At 41.0% G+C, this 21,838-nt stretch overlaps 1 protein-coding gene and 1 pseudogene across 2 annotated transcripts in view; one reads left to right on the top strand and one right to left on the bottom strand.

The window, feature by feature from the left end:
• The window catches only part of LOC307051314 (kinetochore-associated protein NSL1 homolog), a 5,042-nt pseudogene extending 2,662 nt beyond the window's left edge, over nucleotides 1–2,380 (top strand). The window contains exon 2 of the transcript in view: nucleotides 1,637–2,380. The product of the transcript in view is annotated as a kinetochore-associated protein NSL1 homolog (transcript). The remainder of the gene's footprint in view (nucleotides 1–1,636) is intronic.
• Nucleotides 2,381–5,905: 3,525 nt separating this feature from the next.
• Nucleotides 5,906–20,210, bottom strand: CARD6 (caspase recruitment domain family member 6; the record flags this gene model as incomplete). Its single annotated transcript, XM_079701616.1, is given in 13 exon segments — nucleotides 5,906–6,085; nucleotides 6,089–6,231; nucleotides 6,234–6,815; nucleotides 6,818–7,076; nucleotides 7,080–7,544; nucleotides 7,767–8,053; nucleotides 8,056–8,162; nucleotides 8,164–8,355; nucleotides 8,659–8,818; nucleotides 8,821–8,861; nucleotides 16,180–16,682; nucleotides 16,684–16,745; nucleotides 20,201–20,210. Coding segments are annotated over 13 exon segments (2,991 nt in total).
• Nucleotides 20,211–21,838: the final 1,628 nt, after the last annotated feature.

Raw genomic sequence — 21,838 nt, 5'->3', positions numbered from 1 at the left:
CCCATCCAATTATGGGAAGTGTGAGAGATACTAAAGACATGCGGTATTCGAATCTCTGTTTGGGTTTTATTGCTCACCTGGGGCCTAGGGGTAGGGTTGGGGGTTTACCCAGAACTGGGGATAAGGGGCAGGGGCCCTCTGGACGATATGCACATCTCAGTATCTTCATCTATTCTCCTTTCTCTCTGCTTCTGCATCCCAGAGAAATTGATCTGGTCTGCGAGGCATAGAGATGCAGGGCTGTCAAATCAGAACCCGAGCCAAAAGTATAGTGCATTAATCACTAGTAAAGTTGTCTCCCATTGTGACAGAATGATACTACATATACCGGTGACACAGGACAATAGGAAGAAAGAATTGGGGCTTGAGCAAAAAACCAAGTCTTAGAGCCATGGAACAAAGAGAAAGAAACACATTTTGAAAAATAAAAGGATGTCTTTTAGATTTAATCAGATACAAAACTTGCAGGCAAAATGAGAAGTGTTCCATACAGAAGCCTATAGGTAAAACAGCTCTAATCTTTTTTTTTTTTTAATTTATTTATTTTTGGCTGCTTTGGGTCTTCATTGCTGTGCGCAGGCTTTCTCTAGCTGCGGTGAGCGGGGCTACTCTTCGTTGCGGTGCGCGGGCTTCTTATTGCGGTGGCTTCTTTTGTGGAACATGGGCTCTAGGGCGTGCGGGCTTCAGTAGCTGTGGAGTGCAGGCTTAGTTGCTCTGCGGCATGTGGGATCTTCCCCAACCAGGGCTCAAACCTGTGTCCCCTGCACTGGCAGGTGGATTTTTTTGTTTAACATCTTTATTGGAGTATAATTGCTTTACAATATTGTGTTAGTTTCTGCTGTATAACAAAGTGAATCAGCTATACCTACAGCAGATGAATTCTTAACCACTGCACCACCAGGGAAGCCCAAAACAGCCCTAATCTTAAATAGCTAAAAGTTTCTACATCATTATCATATTACACAAGCTTTTCAGTGCCAGATTTTCCAGCAGAAGAGGAATAATGAGTTTAATAAGAATGATAATGAGGAGAAATTATCCCAGCCTGGATTTCTGGCCCAGATGAAAATATCTTTCTCTGAGCACCGGAAAAACAGGTTTGCAGCCCAGTGTGGATCTGGATTTTTCAGAATGTGGCCCCAGGACATTCTGCCTCAGTGAGTTCCTGTTAAGAGGTTATTGCATAGACCTACTCCAGACCTACTGAGTCAGAATCTCTGCAGAATCTCTGCAACAATATACAACTTTAACAACCACCCCAAGTGATTTTTACACACACTCTAATTATAAAACCACTGCTTTAAAATTTAAGAAAATTTGCCAAAAGGGTGTGAAGAATGTTAACTCCTTGGATTAAAGAGACAGTCTATTTTATAGTCCCATTATAGAATAATAGAAAACTTTATGGCTCTTGTGCAGTTTAGGGTCAGGAGCAGGCAATACCCAGACCAGATTACAATAGCAACCTTATATTATTTAAAAGAGTAGATACTCTAAAATCCTCTCTTCATTGCAGCGCCGTTGAAGCTGGAAAACTGGAGAGGGTTTGAGTCGGTGGCTCTTTCCCCTCTGTGGGACATGGAGAGAGTAGCTGTGATAGATGACAGGGCCTCGGTCCCTGCCACCTCCTGAAAAGACCTGCAAGTGCGCTGCACCTCAAAGCGGGCAGTGATGGAAATGCTAGAACTGGGTGGCAGCTCTGCACAAAACCTCGGGGATGCACTACCAGAGGAGATTCAGAAGCCCCTGCTGCAAGATGCACAGTGGACTTTTGAATCAGCTGTGCAAGAGAATGTCAGCATTCATGGGCAAGCATGGCAGGAAGCTTCAGACAATTGCTTATGGATTCTGATATCAAAGTCCTTGAAACCCAGTTTGATGAAATCATAGTCCATGTAGCCACAAAACGTAAGCAGTATCCCCAAAAGATCCTTGAATGTGTCATCAAAATCATAAAAGCAAAACAAGAAATTCTGAAGCAGTTCTAACCTGTTGTACATCCATTGGACCTAAAATATGACCCTGATCCAGCCCCTCGTATGGAAAACTTGAAATGCAGAGAAGAAACAATAGCTAAGGAGATCAGTGAAGCTACGAAGTCCTTGCCTGCATTAATTGAACAAGGAGATGGATTTTTCCCAAGTTTTAAAGATGCAGCCTATTATCCGGCTCCAGAAAGTCCACCAAGAAGTCTTCTTTGGGTTGTTATAGGAAACCAGATGTTAAACCTGAGAGCTTTATAGCACAAGTAAAAACCACACCAGTGGAGACTTCTGCTAGGAAAACCACTGACTTGGTACTGAGAAGGAAGGGAACTAAAGACTGCCCCCAGAGAAAATGGTATCCATTGAGGCCAAAGAGAATCAGTCTTGATACATAAGCTCTTTCTGTTTATCTTGGGAGTTGAAATTAGGCACTATCAACATTTAGATTACAGCTTAATGCCTAGACAGGACTTCAATTAAAACAACAGATAACTAGTGATTCCTTTATACAAATATAGTAGCTCTATGCTGGGGTATGATGTAATATTGTATTTCTTCCCTCACCTTTTCATCTATAGTCAATGAAAAGCATATTTTTTAAAATATTTACACAAAGTCTGTCAATGGTCATTAAGAGTGCAAACTTTTACTGTCCTTAAATACCATCAACACTTGGCTGCCTTACAGGTTGTTTTTTTAAAAATAAATTTATTTATTTATTTTTGGCTGGGTTGGGCCTTCGTTGATGCACGCGGGCTTTCTCTAGTTGCGGCGAGCAGGGGCTACTCTTTGTTGTGGTGTGAGGGCTTCTCAATGTGGTGACGCCACAGCATGTGGGATCGTCCCGGACCAGGGCTCGAACCCATGTCTCCTGCATTGGTAGGCGGATTCTTAACCACTGTGTCTCAAGGGAAGTCCGAGCCTTACAGCTTTTAACGGAATTTCAGAAGTAATGTGTTTCATTGTGTTTCCTGGATATACATCTTTCTTTAAAAAAGAGCTGTGTAGGGACTTCCCTGGTGGCACAGTGGTTAAGAATCCGCCTGCCAATGCAGGGGACACGGGTTTGAGCCCTGGTCGGGGAAGATCCCACATGCTGCAGAGCAACTAAGCCCGTGTGCCACAACTACTGAGCCCGCGGGCCACAGCTGCTGAAGCCCACACACTCGTGCTGCAACTACTGAAGCCTGTGCGCCTAGAGCCCATGCTCTGCAACAAGAGAAGCCACTGCAATTAGAAGCCCGTGCACCGCCTTGAAGAGTAGCCCCCCTTCGCCACAGCTAGAGAAAGCCAGAGAGCAGCAACAAAGACCCAACACAGCCAAAAAATAAATACATAAATAAATAATTTAAAAAACAAAACAAAAAACAAAGATGCAAACGTGCATCTGGTTCCAGCAAGGCTGTGTCATCGACAACCTGCGTGAGTGAAATTGCACCTTGCCCTCCGTCTCCTATTGCTAATGATCCTTCAGCTCTACCATCTCCCACCTCCTCTCCCTCCTCCAGTCAGTAACTCTTCTTGCTTGTTCACTCGATGCCAGTCCCTTATGCCAGCTGTTGTACTGTACTACTGAACTTTTCATGGTACAGTACTATAAGATTAAAAATGTTTTATTTTTTGTTTGTTTTTTACGTATTATTTGTGTAAAAAGTATTATAAACCAATTACGGCACAGTATTATATAGCAGATTGTGTTTGTTGGGTACCTAGGCTAATTTTGTTGGACTTACGAACATGCTCTTGGAACAGAACTCACTCGTATGTAAGGGACTTACTGTATTCCCTGGGATACCTCCCTGTGGGTCACTGCGACCACCCAGACCCAAGACCCTTCCCACACAGCTCTTCTGATCAAGGAAAGCACTCCCCCGCCCTTCCCTTGAGACCTTGGAGTAGTCATGTGCCTTGCTTTTACTAGATCCAGGGTACTGCACTCTCCTTTGTACTGTTTTTACATATTGCCTAGCCCTTTATAAATAGTCCATTTATTAAACTCTCCTCAAATTGTCTAATTTGAATGTACCATATATATATTATTAACCCCAGGCTGATACAGAATCTATTGGTGACAATAACCCAACAAGTTCTGTCCTCCAGGAACTAATCTTGAAGAAGGATATACAGAAAAGTTTTTAATAACAGCACTACTATTGCTCATTTCAAAAGTTTAAACAACAAAAAGGTTATTTTTGTGAGAAACTTCACTTTTACACCAAAGATTTTGTAGTTTTGAACTTATGCTTTTATTATTATGCTTTTTTGCCTGCCAGAAGACAAAAATTCATATGCATAGTCCTCTATTTCTTTCTTCACCCTTACAGTAACCTTGAGAGAGATTGAACACCTTCTAAATACTCAATATTGATTGTTTAATACATGCACAAACGAAGGATACCTATTGTCATATGAAAATGTTTAATTAAACATTTTTAAGAGATTAATTATTCCTTTTCAAAGATCATTTCTCATCTTTTTGTTAATAGAATTTTTGTGTGTGTCTTTGGAGACAATTTTTTATTTTTTTTTACCCAGAAAAGACGTGGGGCTATTTTAGTACTTAAAACTAATGTAAATTTTATAAAAGTTACAGATTCAAAAAGCAGGACTCTTTATTCAACTTACAAATCCTATTATTTTATTTCTAAATCTAGTGAATTTTAACATCTTCCTTTAAAGTAGCCTTTTAGATGTTGCAAGAATAAAATTAAGATAATATCCATGAAGTCTTTGGAGATCCTTGTAACAGATTTTAGATAAATGTTTCATTCTAATGAGAAGCTAAAGCAATCTGCTAAAACCCCACAAAATTTATTTTTTAATTGTAGAAATTTGAAAGCTATTTGGTTTCTGTTATAATTATAATACTTAGATTAAACACACAAAAGTCAAATTAAAGTTAAACTTATTTGCTAAAAATAAATAAATAAATAAAGCGGTCTTTTATTAATATTTGGTGTCACTCACAAACTTAGTTAATTAAACCTCACTTAAATATTTTAAATTTAATATTCCTTCTACTTACTGCTTGTAACTAGCAGAACTTAACCAAATGTTTAGAACAATAATGTATCTAATAAATTAAAGTTGAAAATTATGTGAATCTTAAGTTCTCTTAAACATTTCAATGCTTTCTACAAACTTTGTAAACCTATCTTAATCTTTTCAACTTAAAAAAATCAGAACTCTAAAATTAAAAATTCAATTACACATTTTAAGTTAGAGTCATGAGGCTAATATATCAGATCCTCTAATTAGCCAAATTATCTTAACCACTACAAACATTTAAAATATGAAACATACACAGATCATTCGCAAAGTTAAGGCAAAATAATTAATTTCATTGGTTGTTAGTTCATTATTTCTATATGTAAGGGTCAATTGAGTTTTATCATTTGAGCAATTTGGGGCTATTATCACAAGCAAGTTGATTTAAACATTCCAAACAAACAAGGTTACCTGCTTAGCGGCTGATATCAAACCAAAAATTTTTGACCAAAACACCTCTAGAGCAGCCAACATCTAGGGCAGTTTTTCTTGCAACACTGACGCAACTTGCGCCTATTTTATGGCCACTTTGCAATTAAAGGAATTATCCCCACTCTTCTCCAAGTGAAATTGTCTTACAGCCCCCATTCCCTGGATTCAGGTTATATACTACCTAATACTCAAGGTTGTATTCAATTCATTTATTTACTGTTTGATTCCATTCTTTACTCTTTTTGTATTTTTCCTTTTTTATAGGGGCACAATTCTTATATTTTTATGATATCCAATTAGGCTGTGCATATCTTGCTATCTGTGTCATGCTAATGATAGTACTCTTTTACCATTACTGCCACTCTTCTTCAGGTTACTATATATATGATAGGAAAGGTCTGGGCAAAGGATACATTTCATAGGTCTCCAGAGTAAGGACTTTAATGCTTCCCTACCCTCTTGGGCCCTGTTCTTGAGTCATATGCCTTAGCCTGAGAAGGACCAGTCAGAAATGACTTGGGTTGAGTGGGTCTGGTCTGGGAAGGCTTAGATTGGGAGGATTGGGGCTGGCATGGCTTGGGCTGAGTGGGTTTGGATGGAGAAGGTTTAGCTTGAGAGGTCTAGGGCTGAGAAGGCTTAGATTGGGAGGACCAGGGTTGACATGGCTTAGGTGGAGTGGGTTTGGTTGGAGAGCACCTAGCTTGGGAGGGCTGGGGCTGAGAAGGCTTAGATTGGGAGGACTGAGACTTGGAGGGCTGGTGCTGAGTGGATTTGTCTGAGTGAGTTTGGGTTGAGAGAACACAAGTTGAGAGGGTTTGTGCTGGGACTGCTTGGCCTGGGATGACTTGGGCTGATTGGATTTGAACTGAGAGCTGAGCAAAAATTTGCTGTTGGACATAGGATTGAATCCCATTTGGAAAGATGGATTTGAAGGCCCACCTTGTGTCTTCAGCTTAGCTCCTTGCTGACAGGCAGTCCTTATGGGTTTTTGTATGGCTCCTGCTGCTTGAAACGCTTGATGGTGAGGATTTTCAATATGGGGTTTTGTTCTCATGAATTTTCTAATTGCCTCATTTGGCTGTGTTCCCCAGGCACAGACTTGCCTAGGCTGTGACTTCCCAACCACTCTTGCTGGCTGTGAACCCAGGGAATGGAGGTGACCTCCCTGGAAGTCCACTTCCCCAGAACTTTCAAGGGCTCCCATTTTCTGTGGTCTCTCAGGCCAGGCCTGTACATGCTGAGAAATGGGTCTTGGTGGTCTCCCAAAAGTTTTATCCATGTGACGTCCCTGAGCAGTTCTTGAAAATTTCATAAATCTTTCACCTGAATAAAATCTCTGAGGTTGGAATTATTGAATCCCAAAACTTTACCTGGACTATGGACCCTTGTATTCTGAAAGGGTGAAGGATGGAAACTCTGAGACCTCTGCTCTAACCAAAACTGGGAGACCATAACCCAGGGGGCTGTCAAAGAAACACGGTTATAATTACCTCCATTTCTTGTTGGTAAAGGACAGCAGTTTTTCAGAAAAGGCATGAATACTGGGGTGAGATGGAAATTCTCAAGATTTTGGCTGATCTCACATCTAGCCTCAGCCTCTCTTACTGACATCTAAGCGGGGCTTTCAGATGAGTTTTTTGGCTGACTGTGTCTTTGTGGTCCCTCAACTTCAGCTGTTCCAGCCAAGTTTTCAGTAGGGGAAACTTGAATCCCCTGCATGTTCTCAAAGTCGTGGTCTATCTGTATCCCCAACTCCCTGGCCAGGGGTGCAATGTCCTCCACAGACATACATCTGAGTAAAGAGGACATCACTTCTTTCAGGGCAGCTTGAAGACCCTCCATGTTCCTCCCTGTCTCTCCAGCTTCCTCCTCCTCCCAAAAGAGCAGCTGTGATGGCTTCAACTTCAGGATCCTCTGGGAAATCTGAGCCTCCTCATTCCCCCTGGCCTGCGGACTGAGGACAAAGTAGCATCTTTCAGTGGCAGCTTCTCCTAAAAACATTAGCAAGTCCCATTCCTTCTCACCTAAGCAGTCAATGAAAAAAAACACAGCTGAGGAAACTTCCATCAAGAAAACAAACTGTGGGCTTCCCTGGTGGCGCAGTGGTTGAGAGTACGCCTGCCGATGCAGGGGACACGGGTTCGTGCCCTGGTCCAGGAAGATCCCACATGCCGCGGAGCAGCTGGGCCCGTGAGCCATAGCTGCTGAGCCTGTGCGTCCAGAGCCTGTGCTCTGCAATGGGAGAGGCCACAACAGTGAGAGGCCTGCGTACCTCAAAAACAAAAACAAAAAGAAACCAAACTGTGTCCAAAAACGTTCTAAATCCCCATGAAGGCTGGCCACAGCAACAGCTTTCTGGAAAAAACTGGGGTTTTCCTTTAGACCATCACTATCAGGAAAACTCCATGTTACCTCAGAGATCTGCTGGGGAAGCACCAGAACAGGCAAATCCTGATGGAGAAAGATTTTGTGTGATTTCAGGTGGGCAGGGCTGAGCAGTGTGTTGAGGATTCTGGACTTGGAGAAGCTACAGTATCCTAGACGCACAAAAGAGATGACAGGCATCTTCATGAGAGTCAGAAATTTTCTGTATCCCCTGTAGGCCTTCCTGAAGACTGCGTTGACTGCTCCTTCACAATGTCCTTAATGGCCCTCAGCATTAAAATGCTTTTGTTTTTTTCTGCATCTGGCAGTAGCAGGGAAGGGCAACTGGCACTGATACGTGTTTGACATGACTTCACGTTGCAAAGAGCTATCTGAATACAGCATAGAGGCACGAAGGACATCAAGGGGATTAATGGTTTCTGGTTCTCTAATTTCCAAATTCTCTACTCCAGTCAAAAATTCCCCTTTGTGGGCTTCCCTGGTGGCGCAGTGGTTGAGAATCTGCCTGCCAATGCAGGGGACACGGGTTCGAGCCCTGGTCTGGGAGGATCCCACATGCCGCGGAGCAACTAGGCCCATGAGCCACAATTACTGAGCCTGCGTGTCTGGAGCCTGTGCTCCGCAACAAGAGAGGCTGCGATAGTGAGAGGCCCGCGCACTGCGATGAAGAGTGGCCCCCGCTTGCCACAACTAAAGAGAAAGCCCTCGCACAGAAACGAAGACCCAACACAGCCACAAGTAAATAAATAAATAAATAAATAAATAAATAAAAATTAAAAAAATAAAAATTCCCCTTTGCTATCTTCACCCAGAACCTGTGTCTGAGGATTGAATCTCTGTCATATCCAGTGCTTGAACTTTCATCAGGAAGTTCCAGGCTAAGTCACCTGGAGTCTCAGTCACCCACCTACATCCTCGGTCTAAGAAGAATTGTTTAATGAAATCTGGCAGAAGCTTTCTGCTTGTAACCGGGTTAAACAGGACAGGACATCTTTAAACACTTTTTTCTTTCTGTAGGAAATAAGATAGTCAGTGAATGTCGTGTTCAGCATCTAAGCTTCCTTCAATGACTTTTTAAATTAAATAAGTTATTGACATTTTCATTGGAAAAAAAAAAGATGAAACAATACAAGTAAAGTTCTCTTTCATTGTTCTGTCAATTTTATTTCCTTCTAAGAGATATGTCAATATAGTATGGTACGTTTCCTTCCCATCTTTTTTCTGTGCAAGTACATAAGTATGTTTGCATATGTAGAAATACACTGTTTGGTTTTAATGGATGTTATTTTATTTTATAAATGATATTATACTGAATGATCCTTCTTCGGTATAAACTTTTTACTCAGTGGTGTTCCTTGCAAATTCTTCCAAGTAAGTATATATAGAGAACTACTTAATTCATTTTAGCTAATCCATTGTACTTCATGGTTTGGAAGAACCATTATTTATCTAACAATTGTCTACTGGTGATCATTTAGGTTTTCCAATTTTTTTGGCTAATGTTTGTAATGCAGCAATGAAAAACCCTGTTAAAAGCTTCATTATACACATGTATGAGGAATTCTCTAGGTTGATATCAATTTATTTCTTAAATGTTAACTCTTGCTAAAGTTTGGAGAAATGGAACATTTTGTTATCAATGAAGTTTTCTCAGAATTTACATGTTGTACCTAATTTCTCCTGATGTCATTTTCTAATTTATCTTCTAGCCACTTCCTGGGAATACAGAGACAGTGCTTAGTAGAGAAAGAAAATCAGAGGGCATTTTCTGCTCCTGATGGATAGCAAATTAGCATAAGATTCTTGGATCCCCTATAAAAATAGCCTAGAAGAAACAGTAGAAGTGAGAGAAAGTATGGATTTCAAGAATTAACAAAAGTAAGGCTTCCCTGGTGGCGCAGTGGTTAAGAATCCGCCTGCCAATGCAAGGAACACGGGTTCGAGCCCTGGTCCAGGAAGATCCCACATGCCGCGGAGCAACTAAGCCTGTGCGCCACAACTACTGAGCCTGCATGCCTAGAGCCCGTGCTCCACAAACAAGAGAAGCCACCACAATGAGAAGCCCACGCACTGCAACGGAGAGAAGCCCCTGCTGGCTGCAACTAGAGAAAGCCCACGCACAGCAACAAAGACCCAACACAGCCAAAAAAATAAATAAACTTTAAAAAAAAAAGAATTAACAAAAGTAACTCTAAGAAATCCTTGGATGGTCTGAAAGTTGCTTGAACTGGTATATATGATGGATAAAAAGGTGAGGGAGGAGTTAAGGCCAGCATGAAAGATTCCCAGAGGAGGCACTGAGAAGATGGGTTGCAGAGAGCATTTAATTTCTGCTCTTGCCTATCCCCTGCTTTTCCTTTGGACAACCATCCTCTGCTTCTTCAGCACAGAAATCAGTACTCACACAGCTCAAGCCAGATGCCTAACGTTGACAAGGTAATAAAAGGCTACGGTGGAGCAGTGCAGGGATATACCTAATAAGCATAGAGATGGATGAAAATTTAAGAAGCAATAATTTCTAGAACCCAATACCATTTATGTAAATTAAAAATTCATGAAAATAGCCCACGTAAGGCAAAAAAAAAAAAAAGATCAGAGATTTTAGTTGCCACCCACTGAAAGGAAACTGAGTTTTGAATTTGAGTCCAGTCAGGTTAATTGGGAACTAAACCAACGAAAAAAACCCAAGATTCTTTGGAGAATTTCACAATCCAGAGTCTCTATAACTGATCATACACAATGCATAGGACAAAATTCAAAGTTATGAGACATAGGAAGAAAGAGGAAATGTAATGCACACTTGATCAATGGAGACCCACTCCAGGATGACCCAGATGTTGGAGTTAGCATATAAGAATTTTAAAGCAGCTATCTTAACTATCTTCAAGAATGTACAATAAAATAAACCCACAATGAATGATTAAATAGCAATTCTCAGGAAAAAAAGAAAAGAAAGCATTTAAAAAATTGAAATTCTAGGGCTTCCCTGGTGGCACAGTGGTTGAGAGTCTGCTTGCCAATGCAGGGGACACGGGTTCGTGTCCCGGTCTGGGAAGATCCCACATGCCGCGGAGCGGCTGGGCCCGTGAGCCATGGCTGCTGAGCCTGCGTGTCCAGAGCCTGTGCTCCGCAATGGGAGAGGCCACAACAGTGAGAGGCCCATGTACCGAAAAAAAAAAAAAAAAAAAAATTGAAATTCTAGAATTAAAAGTGACAATACCTGAATTTTTTCAAAAATCAGTAGATGGACTGAAAAGAAGATTGGAAATGACAGAAGAAAAATTCAGTGTACTTAAAGATATAGCAGTAGAAATGACCCAATCTAAAGAATAAAGAGAAATTTAAAAAAAAAATAGAGCCTCAGGGACCTCAGGAAAGATATCAGAAACTCTAACATACATGTACTTGGAGTCTCAAAAAGAGAGGAGGGAGCAAGTGGGACAGAAAAATATTTGGATAAATAACAGCTGAGAATTTTCCAAATTTGGAAAAAAAATTCCAAATTTATAGATTCACAAACCCTACAGAAGATGAAAACAAAGAAAAGCACACCTAGACACATCAGAGTTAACCACAGAAAAAAACTTTAAGAAAAAAATCTTGAAATCAAGCAGAAGAAAAGTAACACAACACTTAAAGGGGAGCAATGATAAAATGACAAGACTTAGCATCAGAAAAAATGCAAGCCAAATGACAGGAATGACATCCATAAAACACTGAAGGCAAAAAAATCTCCAATCTGAAATTCATTACAGCAAAAATATTCTGGATTGAAGGCAAAATAAAGACATTTCAATAAACAAAAAATAAATAAAATTCTTCAGGATAACAGGAAATAACATCAAATTAAAACTTGGATCTTCAGGAATAAAGGGCAGAGGAAATGGTAAATATATGGGTTCCTACCATCGACTGACCACAACTAGTATAAGCTAGAAGGGAAGGGAGTTGATTGATATAGTCCATATACAAGTTGACCTTATACATTGCAGAGCACACAGGCAACGCCTTAAGTCTTCCTGAGACTTTGACTTGAGACACAATGATGGGCGTGGGGGGCATAAAATTTAACATGACAAAAAGCGTGAAGATCCTTCTCCTTTGACTCAGATGCATTTGGATTTTTTTTTTTTCCGGTTCCCAGCTGCAGAGACAAGTATTACAGAAGAAAGAGACAGAGGATAGCCACATGCCTCCAGTCAACTAGAGTGGATTGGTAACCATTAGAACTATACTGCAGGTCATAACTACATTATTTTTATTTATTTTTTTTTGTTTTATTATTTTTTTTTGTATTATCTCCTTTTATTTTTTTTCTGCTTTATAACAAATTTAATCAGTTATACATATACATTTGTTCCCATATCCCCTCCCTCTTGCGTCTCCCTCTCGCCCTCCCTATCCCACCCCTCCAGGCGGTCACAAAGCACCGAGCTGATCTCCCTGTGCTATGCTGCTGCTTCCCACTATCTATCTACCTTACGTTTGGTAGTGTATATATGTCCATGCCTCTCTTTCACTTTGTCACAGCTTACCCTTCCCCCTCCCCATATCCTCAAGTCCATTCTCTAGTAGGTCTGTGTCTTTATTCCTGTCTTACCCCTATGTTCTTCATGACATTTTTTTTCTTAAATTCCATATATATGTGTCAGCATACAGTATTTGTCTTTCTCTTTCTGACTGACTTCACTCTGTATGACAGACTCTAGGTCCATCCACCTCATTACAAATAGCTCAATTTCGTTTCTTTTTATGGCTGAGTAATATTCCATTGTATATATGTGCCACATCTTCTTTATCCATTCATCCGATGATGGACACTTAGGTTGTTTCCATCTCTGGGCTATTGTAAATAGGGCTGCTATGAACATTTTGGTACATGACTCTTTTTGAATTATGGTTTTCTTAGGGTATATGCCCAGTAGTGGGATTGCTGGGTCATATGGTAGTTCTATTTGTAGTTTTTTAAGGAACCTCCATACCGTTCTCCATAGTGGCTGTACCAATCACATTCCCACCAGCAGTGCAAGAGTGTTCCCTTTTCTCCACACCCTCTCCAGCATTTATTGTTTCTAGATTTTTTGATGATGGCCATTCTGACTGGTGTGAGATGATATCTCATTGTAGTTTTGATTTGCATTTCTCTAATGAGTAAAGATGTTGAGCATCCTTTCATGTGTTTGTTGGCAGTCTGTATATCTTCTTTGGAGAAATGTCTATTTAGGTCTTCTGCCCATTTTTGGATTGGGTTGTTTGTTTTTTGTAATTGAGCTGCATGAGTTGCTTATAAATTTTGGAGATTAATCCTTTGTCAGTTGCTTCATTTGCAAGTATTTTCTCCCATTCTGAGGGTTGTCTTTTGGTCTTGTTTATGGTTTCCTTTGCTGTGCAAAAGCTTTGAAGTTTCATTAGGTCCCATTTGTTTATCTTTGTTTTTATTTCCATTTCTCTAGGAGGTGGGTCAAAAAGGATCTTGCTGTGATTTATGTCATAGAGTGTTCTGCCTATGTTTTCCTCTAAGAGTTGGATAGTGTCTGGCCTTACATTTAGGTCTTTAATCCATTTTGAGCTTATTTTTGTGTATGGTGTTAGGGAGTGATCTAATCTCATACTTTTACATGTCCCTGTCCAGTTTTCCCAGCACCACTTATTGAAGAGGCTGTCCTTTCTCCACTGTACATTCCTGCCTCCTTTATCAAAGATAAGGTGACTATATGTGCATGGGTTTATCTCTGGGCTTTCTATCCTGTTCCATTGATCTATCTTTCTGTTTTTGTGCCAGATAACTACATTATTATTGAGATTTTTCTTGACCTATTTTCTTAAAGGTGTTAAATTGATTGCAAAAATAGCCCCAATTAATGGTTTTCCGGCATCCATACTTTTTGCAATACTACTTCACAAGAGGTGGAGTCTATTTTTCCCTAACCCTTGAATTCTAATTAGCTTTGTGACTTGCTTTTGCCAACAGGGTGTGGCAGAATTGTATGCGTTATGGGTTGAATTGTATACCCCCAAAACAGATATGTTGATGCTCCTAGTACTTCAGAATGTGGCCTTACTTGTGAATAAGGTCTTTACAGAGGTCATCAAGCTAAAATGAGATCATTAGGGTGGGCCCTAATGCAATCTGATCAGTGTCCTTATAAAAAGAGGAAATTTGAAAACAGAGACATGCACCAAGAAGATGGTCTACAAGCCAAAGAACACTGCAGGTTACCAGAAGCTGCGAGATCAGGCTGGAACAGCTGCTTCCCTAGTGTCTTCAGAGAGAGTATGACCCTACCAACACTTGGTTTCAGTCTTCTGGCCTCCATATCTGTGAAACAATATATTTCCCGTTTTTCTAAACCACCATTTTGTAGTACTTTATTGTGGCAGCCCTAGGAAACCTATCATACAGATGGCGTGATAGTTCTGAGCCTAAGCCTAAAAATGCCTTGATTACTCTCTCTCTCTCTGTCTCTCTCTGATTACTCTCCCTCACCATAAGAATATGCCTCGCAGAGTCTGAGAACAAGTCCAGACTAGCTTGCTAGATGAGAGATGAGCCTATGCCAGCTGACCACAGATATAGAGTAAACCCAGCGAAGACCAGAAGAACTGCTCAGCCAACTATAGACACATGAACAATTATACACTCTTATGGTTTTAAGTGACCCTAATTTTGAGATGCTATGTTGAGATATTATCATTGTGATAAATAAATGATACAGAAAAATCATGCAAAAAACACATAATATTAGAATGTTACCTATGGAGGAAGGTGAATGGGAAATAGAGAAAAAAATGAAATAGATGGACAAAAGGGGCTTTTTGCAGAATAATGAGGGTAGTATGCAATGACTAATTAATTAATTCAACCCTATGCAACAACTGTAATATATTTAAAAAATTAAGAATGAGGTCTAGGGCCTCCCTGGTGGCGCAGTGGTTGAGAATCCGCCTGCCGATGCAGGGGATACGGGTTCGTGCCCTGGTCCGGGAGGATCCCATATGCCGCGGAGCGGCTGGGCCCATGAGCCATGGCCGCTGAGCCTGCGCGTCCGGAGCCTGTGCTCCGCAACGGGAGAGGCCACAACAGTGAGAGGCCCGCGTACCGAAAAAAAAAAAAAAAAAAAAAAAAGAATGAGGTCTAAAAGCAACTATATATTGGGAAGGTATGGGGGTGGGACAAGAGCTGTGTTATGGGTTGAATTATGTACCCCTCAAATTCGTATGTTGAAATCCTAAGCCCCAGTACCTCAGAATGTAATTGTATTTGGAAATGGGGTCACATGGTAGATGTAATTAGTTAAGATGAGGTCATTATGGTGAGCCCTAACCTAATATGACTGGTATTCTTATAAAAAGGGGAAATTTGAACATAGAGACATGAACCCAGGAAGACAACCATATGAAGATGAAGGCAGATTGCAGGGGTAGGGTGAGGGAGGCAAGAGTGGAGGGGATGCTTCTACAAGCCAAAGAAGCCCAAAGATTTCCAGCAAACTACAAGAAGCTAGGAACAGATTCTTCTTTACAGCATTCCAAAGGAACCAACCCTAGAGACACCTTGATTTCAGACTTCCAGCCTCCAAACTGTAGGACAATACGTTTCAATTGTTATTGTTTAAGCTACCGAGTTTGTGGTGCTGTTTTGTTACAGCAGCCCTAGTAACTGTGTCAAGGTGTGCTGAGGAGGTAATTACTCTTTTCTGACCCATAACTGGATTATGAATTCCCAGGATTTGGACTGAATGTGAGTTGGTAGTTACCTTCCCCTTCTGTACTCAGAACTTGGTGATGTTTATTTTCCCAGACACTATCTCTTCAAATTAAGCATTTCTCATATTTTGAATTTTCATTGAGAAATATTCAAATTCAAGATTTCCTCATCAAAATGGCAATATTTGGACTGGATCAAGACAAGCTTTATTTTGGGATTTTATCCATTTATCACAAATTCCTCTCCTGTTTCCACTTCAATAGTTAGGTTCATAACCCCCATATGCCATTGGTCACAGAGGAGCTAAAATGATTAAAAAGGCTTAATCTGAGGAACAGAAGGTAACAGCTAAAATTAGCGGTTATATGTATCATGGAGGTGACTGCAGAAACCTTTAAGATGATAGTCAGTATTTACTTTAGCTTATACTGTCCACTGTTCCTAGGTCCTGGGTTTTCCTCCCTGTCAACACTCACCTCTGAGGAAATTCCAAGTTAGAGAAGTCCAAGAAATTTTTGTGTAGCTGCTTTTCTGCTGCCATCTGGTGCCTTTCCTCAGCCCCTCTCCCCATTATGTCATGGCAACCTAAAAATAAGTTGTTGCCTAATTAACTATACACACATCATTCCCATACTTTCCATACTCTTCTTCTCTTCCTCCTCCAATGACATGCCAGTTTCTGAATCCTCATAATTCTGTTCTTCATCAGAGAACTCCATGGTTTCAGAATACAAAGAGTCCTCTTTGCTGTCATAGATAGTGCACTCTGGGTCATCATAAGCATCCTCTTCCACGGAGGTGTCTGCATCTTCAGAGTACCCAACAGATTCTAGATATTCCTCTTTTCCTAAGTGTAAAGAATCATCTGGCTCCTCATATCTCTGTTCATCCTGTAAATACTCAATTGTTGCTGGAAATTCATATTCAACATTCTCAACCAATTGCAGAGATGTGAATTTTGGTGTGTTGTATTCCTTCTCATTTTCCCTTGAGGACCAAGCACTTTCCCGATAACCAGCCTTCTTGTCCGTGAAAGACTCAGAGGTTTCCAAATCCAAGTGTTCTTTCTCTTTGAAGGATATGGTGATCTCAGGATTCTCAGGCTCTTTCTCTCCAGGAATAAAAAATACCTTCCCTGCTTACTCCCACAGGTTGCGGTGGCTCTATATACTCATGTTTTAGAAGTTCTGGAAAGAATAGGAAAGGTTGGGGGATTTTTATTTTAGTTTTTGAAATTAACAGATGTTATATAATAACTTGACTTTCCATGACCTTAAAGCATCATCTCCTTCATTTCACTGGATAACAGGAACACCTACCACCTCCTACATAAATGGCAGCGACTCAACTGTCAGAACTTTCTCCCACTGAAAAATATCAGATCACACTCCTGCCTTGCTCAAAAGTTCGAGTCTTTCACAGCAAACTCAAAGAGTAAATGAGTGAAATAGAAAACTTGAATCCTGTGTTTACTTGTGGATTTACTGTGACCCCAAACCAGCTCAGACTACATAAGGCCATTGCTAATGAAATCTGATCCTAATGATTTCTAATCAAGAAGCAAATAGCTCTGATTTGGAATAAGTCCTGGAAATAACAAGACCTATTTCTCTAAGCATACGGGTCCTGTACTACATTAGAGACCATTAACATTAATCTTTTTATCTGAGCCTCTGCCTCTCTAACATCTCTTAAAATAATCTTCACTATTTTTTAGAAAAGGAGCTACACCTGCCTCTGGTAGTAATTTACAGAACTGCTAAACAATTCATACTGGAGGAAGTGCACCCTCATTTGCCACTAAGTATCTTTGAACATTGAAAAATTAGAATTTGATTTGCTCCAGAAAACTAAGGTTCTGCTGGCATTCTTCTCACAGAGAAAACGAAGTTGTGGACTTTCCTGGTGGTGCAGTGGTTAAGAATCCGCCTGCTAATACAGGGGACACAGGTTTGACCCCTGGTCTGGGAAGATCCCACATGCCGTACAGCAACTAAGCCCGTGCGCCACAACTACTGAGCCTGCGCTCTAGAGCCTGTGAGCCACAACTACTGAAGCCCGCATGTATAGAGCCCGTGCTCCTCAACAAGAGAAGCCACCGCAGTGAGAAGCCCATGCACCGCAATGAAGAGTAGCCCCCGCTCAATGCAACTAGAGGAAACCCATGCGCAGCAACGAAGACCCAACACAGCCAAAAATAAATTAAAAAAAAAAAATGAAGTTGCTAATCTACCACATATGTGTGTTAAAAATTATTTTTCCTATATTTTCAAAATGGCTATACTAAGTGAAAGATGCAGCTTTTGGTCTTGACGTTGTTAATACCCATGAATTCACTTACTTCATAAGGAAATCCTGATGTGTCACTAACAGTAGTCTCTTTCCAACTATGAGTATTTCAGAATGTCACTGCCAGAATAATAAGTTTATACTAGCACTAAAACAAGTGCAGGCTTTGGGGACATTCCCTGGTGGTGCAGCATGTAAGACTCCATGCTCACAAGGCAGGGGGCCCAGGTTTGATGCCTGGTCAGGGAACTAGATTCCACATTCATGCTGCAACTAAGAGTTAGCATGCCACAACTAAGGAGCCCACCTGCCACAACTAAGACCCAGCACAACCAAATAAAATAAATAAATATTTTTAAAAAATTGCAGCTTTTGGATTGAGTTTGAACAAAAAATTATAAATCCCCTAAAACAATAAGATACATCATTCCCTGCATTTTAAATCTTGGACACTTTTCCCTTTTATCATATTTCAGTGAAAATTATCTCCAGGAGAATGACAAATGAAAATAAAAGGTAAAAATTTTATTTTTTTCAGGAAATCTGCCTCCTCCCTCTCAGCCCAAAAAAGTGTAGAAATTTAACTTACCATGATTCAAGTGATTTAAGTCCCAAATGGTAGCTGACTCTGAAAAAGTACTAAGTAGGGCTTCCCTGGTGGCACACTGGTTGAGAATCTGCCTGCCAATGCAGGGGACACGGGTTTGAGCCCTGGTCTGGGAAGATCCCACATGCCGCGGAGCAACTAGGCCCATGAGCGACAACTACTGAGCCTGTGCGTCTGGAGCCTGTGCTCCGCAACAAGAGAGGCCGCGATAGTGAGAGGCCCGCGCACCGCAATGAAGAGTGGCCCCCGCTTGCCCCAACTAGAGAAAGCCCTTGCACAGAAACAAAGACCCAACACAGCCATAAATAAATAAATAAATATTTAAATATTTAAAAAAAAAAGTACTAAGTAAACAGTTGAGAAAAAGCTGACCGCTCACTTCTCCCTTTTTCTGTACCAAAATTAACAGCTTCCAACTTTTCTTCATGGGATCTATAATATTCTCCAGAATCTCATACTCTTCCTCAGAAATTAGCCTCTGAGAGGTTAATGTACCTAAGATACAATCAGGATCTTGTTGGAGGATTTCAAGTAACTTTTTTCATTCTTTTTCTATGATTTCTGAGGGAACACTCCCAGTAGCCAATGTTCCTGTTTTCTGCAGAGTAGGAAATGAACTATGAAATAGTTCCAATGCATAAATACAAGTTTTGGGGGAGTTTTTTTTTTTTAAGGCAAAGAGTAATTCTATTTGGCAAAGATTAACTATGTCAATGATGCCTAGTGTTGGAGAAGGGGGATAGAAACAAGCCAAAGCAGCAGGGGAACCCCGCCCTCAGCCCCCACGGACCCTGGCTCCTTGTAGATTATTTATCGTTTTTTGACGACTTGACTCAGTTTCATATGACTTAGCCCCTGAGAACTCCTCTGAGTCAACTCCTCTGAGAAGCCTCTCTTGAACTTCAGATTGGACTAGGTATTCTCTACTCTGAGCTCTATCTGAGATAATAAGAATGTGAATTGATTAACCCTTTTGGAGAGAAATCTGTCAATATGCAGCAATAAATAAATAAATGTGACAGATAAAAATCAAAATTCATTCCATTCAGTGCAGCAATCTCACTGCACTGAATAGGAAATTATCTTATGGAAATAATCAGACAAATGCCCAAAGATGTATGGACAAGAATCTGCATTACAACATTTTTATAATAGCAGAAAATTGAAAATAACTCAAATATCCACAAATTGGGGTTTATGGAACAAATGTTGATACATCAACAATGATGTTACCTAATCAGGTCTGGCTGTTCACCACTCAAAAAATCAATACTTGAGGGAATTCCCTGGCTGCACAGTGGTTAAGAATCCGCCTGCCAATGCAGGGGACACAGGTTCGATCCCTGGTCCGGGAAGATCCCACATGCCCGTGCGCCACAACTACTGAGCCTGCGCTCTAGAGCCCACAAGCCACAACTACTGAGCCCACGTGCCACAACTGCTGAAGCCTGCGCGCCTAGAGCCTATGCTCCACAACAAGAGAAGCCACCACAATGAGAAGCCCGTGCACTGCAACGAAGAGTAGCCCCTGCTCACCACAATTAGAGAAAGCCCATGCACAGCAATGAAGACCCAACACAGCCAAAAATAAAGAAATAAATGTAAATAATAATAATAATAATAAATACGAGAGAGAGAGAGAGAGAGACAAATATTGGTAGAAAGGAAAGTTGCTTTTAATCAGAATGCTGGCAATCTGGGGAGATGGTGGACTCAGTGTCCCCAAAAACCACCTCTGAAACTTACGCTTGGCCATGAAAGTTTTTATAGGGAAAAAGGGAAGTAATCTCAGTTAATCATTGAGATAGGGGGTGGGAGTCGCCATCCCCCCCCCCCCAGCTGTGTGCAGACTTGTATGCAGGCTTGTCAACTTCCTGTGATTTTTCTTTAGATGCTATCTTGTTCACACAGTTTGTTCGCCAGATTACTGAAGGGGAAGCTAGGGAAGAGATCTGGTCATCTGTTGATTACTTATTCTTCATTTCAACTTCTTTGATCTATAGAAAGAACCAACAGATTAGGCAAGGTATTGTGTGATCAAGATTTGAAGGGCATGCTAGGGCTGGAGATGAGTAGAGCATAGAGCATGGGGGCGCCTGGTTTCAGGTTAGTGACAAGGCAAAAGGGGCCTCCTGCAGAGAGGTCTTCCCTGTGCCACAACTACTGAGCCTGAGCTCTAGGGCCCGTAAGCCACAACTACTGAGCCCGTGTGCTGCAACTACTGAAGCCTGCGCACCTAGAGCCTAGAGTTCCGCAACAAGAGAAGCCACTGCAGTGAGAAGCCCGCGCACCGCAACGAAGAGTAGCCCCCACTTGCCGCAACTAGAGAAAGCCCGCACGCAACGACCAAAGCAGCCAAAAATAAATAAATAAATAAATAAATAAATTTATTAAAAAAAAAAAAGTAGGCCCAATTCCTAGAAATCCCCACCCCTTCCCCCAAATAGCTGGAATACTCCTCCTACTCATTAGCCTATGAAATTACCCACCCCTAAAAAACCTGACCACCCCATACCCTGGCGCCTTTCTTGCCTTCTGATATGGCTCACACTCTGTCTGTGGAGTGTGTTTCTCTCTAAATGAATCAACTTCTTACCTATCACTTTGTCTCTCACTGAATTCCTTCTGTGATGAGACGTCAAGAAAAGACCGTGGGGTCTAAATCCTGAGACCAGGTGTGTGATCTCTGTTCAAACACCGTGGGTTCAAGTCCCAATCTGGGTTTTGGCTGGGTTCGAGTCCCAATCTGAGTTATACATTTTCAGAAGTGAGCTGGGGGAAGGGTGGCCAGGAGATGAAGATTTGAAAATACATCCCTCACATCAAATACAGTGAAACAGGTGTAAAAATTTTGTTTGCAGGTAGGAGTTTAAATTATGTGATTTTCTTAAAAGAGGAAAGTCAGCACTAATTTCATCTATTGTAGGAAAAAAAGGCAGGTCAAGAGACCTGAACTATATCAGAATAATAGATGCAAGATTTATGAAGTCTCTATCACTCTCTGCCAAAAGGCAAAACGCCGTAAGTAACAGCAGAGATTGCAACAGGGAAGACCCAATTTTGACTCCACGTTGGATCTGTTTCTTTGACTTTAGCATTTGCTTTTCGTAGCTTTTGTTATTATAATCATACATAATGGATTACCTCAGGGAACCCTACCCACCTGTGAATGGCTGCAAGAAAGAAGAAATTAACCATCCCCTCCCCAAGGCTGGTCATTCCAGAAGATGTTTATCCTGTTTACTTTACTTCCTCCCCACATCTCCCTCTATTCTGCCTTTTTACTTTACTTCCCTCTCTGATTCTATGAAAGAAACTGGCATCCAGACCCTGCTAAGATGGTTTTTTGGGGACCCTAGTCCGCCATCTTTTCAGTCCACCGGC

Source organism: Hyperoodon ampullatus, assembly GCF_949752795.1.
Source record: "Hyperoodon ampullatus genome assembly, chromosome: 4".
NCBI lineage: Eukaryota > Metazoa > Chordata > Mammalia > Artiodactyla > Ziphiidae > Hyperoodon > Hyperoodon ampullatus.
Note: the sequence above shows the minus strand (reverse complement) of the source record. Positions and strands in the feature narration are given on the sequence as shown.